Source organism: Amblyomma maculatum, unplaced genomic scaffold (genome assembly GCF_055883805.1).
Source record: "Amblyomma maculatum isolate TAMU_Amacu unplaced genomic scaffold, ASM5588380v1 scaffold_18, whole genome shotgun sequence".
NCBI lineage: Eukaryota > Metazoa > Arthropoda > Arachnida > Ixodida > Ixodidae > Amblyomma > Amblyomma maculatum.
In genome coordinates, this window is record NW_028146743.1 from 6,976,771 (window position 1) to 6,982,770 (window position 6,000).

Consider the following 6,000-nt stretch of genomic DNA (forward strand, 5'->3'; position numbering starts at 1 on the left):
GTCCAGTGTGATGCAAGTGATCGAGGGCTAGGTGCTGTTCTCTGCCAGAGAGATGGCGACGGTAATGAGCACCCCGTGCTCTACCTGAGCAGAAAACTGAGTTCTAGAGAGAGGGCTTATTGCGCGTCAGAGAAAGAGTTCGCGTGCATTGTATGGGCCATTCAAAAAATTGCAGTGCTATCTTGGAGGGGCCAAATTCACCGTAGAGACGGACCATTGTCCCCTGGCTTGGCTGCAAACTGCGACATCGAAGAACAGTCGCCTTCTGAGGTGGAGCTTGATTTTACAGCAGTACAATTTTGAAATAACGTACAAAAAGGGGAAGTTAAATGGGAATGCAGACGCGCTTAGCCGCTGTTTCTAAGCGGTCCGAGGTGCTCCTCACCATGTATCCAAATTGATACTCAGGTTCTTTCTTTTTTTTCGTGCGCTTGTATATGTGTGACTATGTAAAGCAGCACGTTTGGTTTTCTAGGCATACGCGGGTCCTGAACGTCTTGAGTGTGGGCTTTTCTCGGACAACGATGGCAGTTTTCTTTTCACCTGGTCTCTTCAGACGGGAGCCGAGTGCTTGCTTAGACATGTGGTTGAGTTTCAGAGACAGCTCAAACAATTTGGCCTACGATAGTCAAGACAACGCGACAAGCAACAGCGAGCTTCAAGCGTTCATGTGCAGGCCATTAAGTCGTCTCTTCATGCAGCAGCTGCGACTGCTGCCCTCCGTGACTCTTCTGGCGGGGGAGGAGGCTGTTATGACCGTGCATGGTCCGCACGTGCGCGCACTATTGTTCGCTTGTGGGCATGGATATGTGCTGTGGATATGTGCTGTTGGTGCAAGGGCTCTAAGTGAGCCTGTTTCCATGAATCTTTTTGTGTGAGCCTGCTTTGCTTTGTCGAGACCCTGCAAATGCCAAATTGGCCCTATCAAGGGAACGTCAAGAAAAATACAAAGAAATGTCGCCTGTGGGAAATAGCCGGAAGAGCTTTTGTTCAATTGTTCACCCTTCCCGTCGATAAGCGCTATTGTCAAGTGAGGAATGCCTATTGTCCAAAGGAGACGACAGAGTGACACGTCCGCTGACGTACAGGACAAGAAAGGAGCAAGGTGATTACGGCCATTAGAAGATTTCCCGTGAATGCAGGAAAGATTTACAATTGCCGGAAAGGGACAATGCTGGGAGCAGTATTCGTGGCGCGCACGTACACTTGGGTTTCTGAGAAGGAAATCCACTTGCCGGAACCACCATATCGGATCTTTGCAGAAGAATAGAAATGTACCTCCTCGCCGTTCCCAAGCTCTACCCGCCAACAAGTGACCACGCGCGACGAAACAATACCGGTCAGTGCATCAGACCATCAGTGCAGTGATGTGTTCGATTGGATGCCGATATCTGAGGGGCGTGCCCTGGAACTGGTTGGTCAGCATCTTCAGAGAGGGGCTGGACATAGGGGGTTTTAAGGACGCTGCAGAGCACGAAATGACGCTCTGAGCCCTGGGTAAACGGCTCATCTAGACGCTTCTCGCTATGAACTCTTAACGCTTGCCATTTTGCTGATATACCATTCTTTTTGATGTAAATAAGTTTTCTCAAAGTGCCATTAAACCTGCTTGTATATATTTTACCAACTTCGAAGATTCAATCCTTCTACAATCCGGAGTCTCTGCACGCTACCAAGTGAAGGCCGGGTCGACTTAGCCCCAGCGTCACGACACTGCGTACAAATATTTGAAAAACACAGCCGCTGATGTCCTCACACGTATCACCCAGTGGGCCTGCTTTTTCCGAAATACACTCATATGGATTGCCGTAACCCTACTGATTTGTTCCGATTCTCGGTGTGTATTTCTGATACTGCAGTAACCTAACCTAACGTAAACTAAAATAAACAAAAGCTACGAGATCAAATCGAGCTGCCCACTGCTAAACTTGCTGGTTTTCTCCGCATCGCTTTTCTTTTTCACGCCCTGCGTTCAGTTTACTTTTATCATCGAAGTTTTGTTCCTGCTATTATGTGTGCTTCTCCTGTCTGCTGGTGGTCCTACCCTCTCGGGTCGCCTACCCGCGAGCTTTTCTCGCCCGTCAAGCTCATCTCTGCCCAGTAAAAAAAAAAAAACTACAGCACTCTGTCAAAAATACGACAAAATATCCTGTAGTTCTGTCGTAACCATCGAATTTTTCTGTAGTTCTGTAGTTTTTCTGTAGCATATTTCTGTTGTCTGTAGTTCTGTAGCACTTTTCTGTTGCAACTACAGAAATTTTTGATGTTACTACAGAATGTTCTGTTGTCACAGCAGGTTTCCCGTCAAAAACCGCACAGAAATTCTGTCGTAACATCAGAACATTTTCTGCAGTTTTTTCCTACTGGGTGTGTTTTCTCTTACTGACGTATATTTCAATATAAGGAAAGCTACATTGTAAATTTTGATGGCAGATTCATCTCTTGAAAAACAATTGGCCAGTATAAATGCTGAGTTATACGTTCTCTTTTTAAACGAGCCTGTTTTTTTTCACCTTCCTCATGTCCAGATGCCATAAGATATGTTACTTCATTGTCCTTTCAGTGTATCAAAATTTTCACATGGGCGCCTTAATTCTATAGCTGCCGGTAAGCTTGCCAACCAGCGCGTCTTCCGCAGTTCTCCGGACAACGCGTAGGCCACTTGGCAGCAGTGGGTTTTGTGGTAATTTGTCCGTCAACCGCATGATAAACATTTCCAAATTATCTTCCAGTCTCGTAACGACCGATTACGGGACCGAGTGTTTGGCGTGCGAAGAAACACTGCACTACATCTTAATCTTCATCTGCCAGTTCCCTATCTTTCCTTTTTCTATACTCCGACTATTTGCCATGCCCGTTTGTAATTCCTGTATACAGGTATTCAGCCTCAACGTTGGCAAAACCAAATACCTTCCCGTGTAAATTACGCTCTTCTATAAAGTTTGGCGCTGTCATATTTCGAATCAATGGGGCGTGGTCGATAACGAACTCGCTACATTGCAGCGACGTCGCCTGCATGTATCGCGCATTCTCGTTCTCAATTTCCCCACAGATTTGGCCGGACGCCTTTGTGTGGACCAGTGTCACTGCTGTCTCGCCGTGACACTGAACTGTACCGCTGGGATCATCATGATCATCATATCATCCGCTTTTCTTCTTTCCCTCCTCCGACATTTATCGTTGACTCCATAAGAGGTCATGCTCGTTTTTTTTTTTATTGTCATCATTTTGGCTTCCGACCTGAGAATAAGCGTCCGCCTGTACGTACTTTTGATCCAGTTTTTCGTTATTTTGAAATCAGTGCTTTATATCAGATATTTCTTGCGAAATAAGTTGCACTTTACTCGCACATCTTGGCAGAAACGATTTGCAACTCCACAGTAATTCACAAGGTCGTGCCTCGTTCCAAATGTGAATAGCGTACTGCCTGACTATTGACTCCCTTTCACTCATTCGGGTGGTATATAGCCCTTATTCAAGTTACATCATTTGCACGGTGCCGCAACATCAAACGGTCGAGTGTTTTTTGTTGTTATGTGCGGGCACAGAAGATGGCGTCCCCACCCGTGCCTATGGCTCTTTACAGGCTGATGGAGCGCTGGCAGAGCAAGCGAAAGTGGCAGCGACGCCGTGAACGCACCGTGTCACGTGTAATGTTCTGAATAAGGAACCCAAGTTGAAACTTCCTTCCTCTGCGTCGAGAGAAGCGGGACTATGTAGGCGTTGAGGAACCCCTGCCGGCGGAATCAGATACTGAAAAACGATGCGCGAACATTATTTTCAAACCGCTCATGTTGGGAGGTCCTTATATATATAAAAAAAAATACTGATGGCAGCTCAACTCGGTTAAGTCTGGATATGCGCAGCGAAAGCTACCAAACAGATTTTTCACAACGTCCGACTCGAACGTTATTGTCGCCGCTGCGCTGGCTGTAAACCGTATGGTGCAATCAGCGATTTGACAAATCTTCTTGGCATCTTCAGAATTTAGTTGCACGCTCCATAGAACCGTCTCTCTTTTCTCCTCTCTCTTCTCTCGTGGGACGTTAATATCTGTAATCCAACCGTTCTAATCATTTCTAGGCTTGCGAACGGTACTTAAAGCCTGATAGTGCTGCGTTTAGGTTTAGGAAAGAAAAGAAGGTCTTACTTAAAGTTTGTATTTGTACAAAATAATAAATACAGAAGAAGGTCCTCAAGTCGAAGAGTGAGGGTGACTTAGAGGCTCTTATAAATGATTACAGAGTAGGACAAAAAAGCAATAAAGCAGTAGCAGTAATACAGTATCTGCACAAGGTATGCGCAGTTTTGAAGGAATGAGAAGCGCACTTTTTTAAGGGCGCGAGCGAAAATTGTTGGACAAAATTAACACGAAGTTACATTGTGAAATATACGAAGAACTAAATAAGAAACACCAAGGAGGAAAATATGCACCGAGGGATAAATGGTTATAAAATGGTCATTGTCTCTAATATGTGGAAGAGATAGAGGGTCGCACTGCACGTGCGTGTAACATCGCTTGCCACGCAAATGGGCCAGACGGTGCGGGCCATGCGCTGCTGTAGAATGGCGCATGAAAAGAGGGGCGTACCTTCCGGTGAAGCTGGCCGCCGCCGAGAAAGGGCTGCCGACAACGATGCCAAAGTCGGAAGCCGCCAGGCTGATGAGCAGCAGGCTGGTGGGATCCAGCACGGAGGACACGCACGCGTACATGGCCAGCACGATGCCGTTGCCGACGCTGCCGATCAAGCCTGCCGCAGGTGACCATGCATAGCAAAGCAGACGACATTATTGTTAATGGCAGGCGAACTGAACCTACCGTCTGTGCCACACACAGCTCTTGCGTAAGAATGGCTGCGTGTATTGTTATTACTACTGGACCGCACAGAACCTGTCCGTCCAAAAAATATCGCGCAGAAGAAATAGTAAGATGTTCATGATAAACGTCGGCAGTTCAAAAAAGAAAGACACAAAAAACTTGTCTCACACCTTTGGCGCTCACCTCTACTGAAATCCACGGATCTAGGCGCACACAGAAAAATGATTAGAAAATTTATAATCAATATCGCGGAGGAAAATGTATGTCCCGGCGCTTTGTCTTTTCAACCGTATGTCTGTGCCTGTTAGGAGCAGCTTAAATCCAGGTGTTCTAACGCAAACGTCTGTAGCACAAGCGAATTTTTATCAGAATAGCAGTTTTAATGGTGATATGATGATAGCCCTCGTGTGAGGCCCGCTAGGAGGAGTGGCTATAGCTCTTTCTGTTAATGAACCGTCGATTTGGCCTACGGCTGTCCAAAGGTTCCTTACGCCGTAACGGTGTCAAAAATGACATTACCGAGAATCTGGAAATCTAAACAGCTGATACACATAATAGCCTAAAATAGGTATATGTATTAGTAGCAATGAGCTGCAAAACCTGTCAACAAATGAGAAGACGAACACTACTATTTCACGATTCAGTGTCATTTAAAAAGCCTACTATTAAATCCGGCTTGTATTTCGCTGCAAAAGCACCGCTGAGAATGTCGCGTTAGTTAAATCACACACTTCGCAACAGAGCACAAACGACATCCGTTTATTTTTGGTTACAGCAGCCGACTGACGGTCCAAGCGTCGCTCCGTGGTTCGGTTCTTGAAGCCTCCTAGTATTGGCTTGGCAATCGACTTGGCGCTGTCTGGTTTCGGTTTCGCAATAGAGAATGCTATTCCGAGAGAGCTATTCTTGATAAAAAATTCTCATATAAAAGTGCTAAGTGCCTCAGGTGAGACAACCTGCCAATGTGAAAGAAGTCACCAGTTACAGACACTAAGGAAACCACGAGGGAATGTTTTACTTTTATTATTCCTTGACAGAAAATTATTGGTGTAATTATTTTTACCTAAAATATAACAAATTTGAAGGCGGCTGATTAGCTAATCTTATACCCATGTCTTAACGAGCCTTCATTTTCTTACCTTTGCCTGTTGTATAAGCGGACTAGTGTGACTCCAAAAACT

The 6,000-nt window shown here is 45.7% G+C and overlaps 1 protein-coding gene across 1 annotated transcript in view; it reads right to left on the reverse strand.

Annotated features, from left to right (window-relative positions):
* Window positions 1-4,743, reverse strand: part of LOC146171822 (visual pigment-like receptor peropsin) — a 330,381-nt gene extending 325,638 nt beyond the window's left edge. The window contains exon 1 of the mRNA XM_084586301.1: window positions 4,592-4,743. Within this exon, the coding sequence (XP_084442427.1) occupies window positions 4,592-4,713 (122 nt within the window). The 5' untranslated portion in view covers window positions 4,714-4,743. The remainder of the gene's footprint in view (window positions 1-4,591) is intronic.
* Between the last annotated feature and the right edge of the window lie 1,257 nt (window positions 4,744-6,000).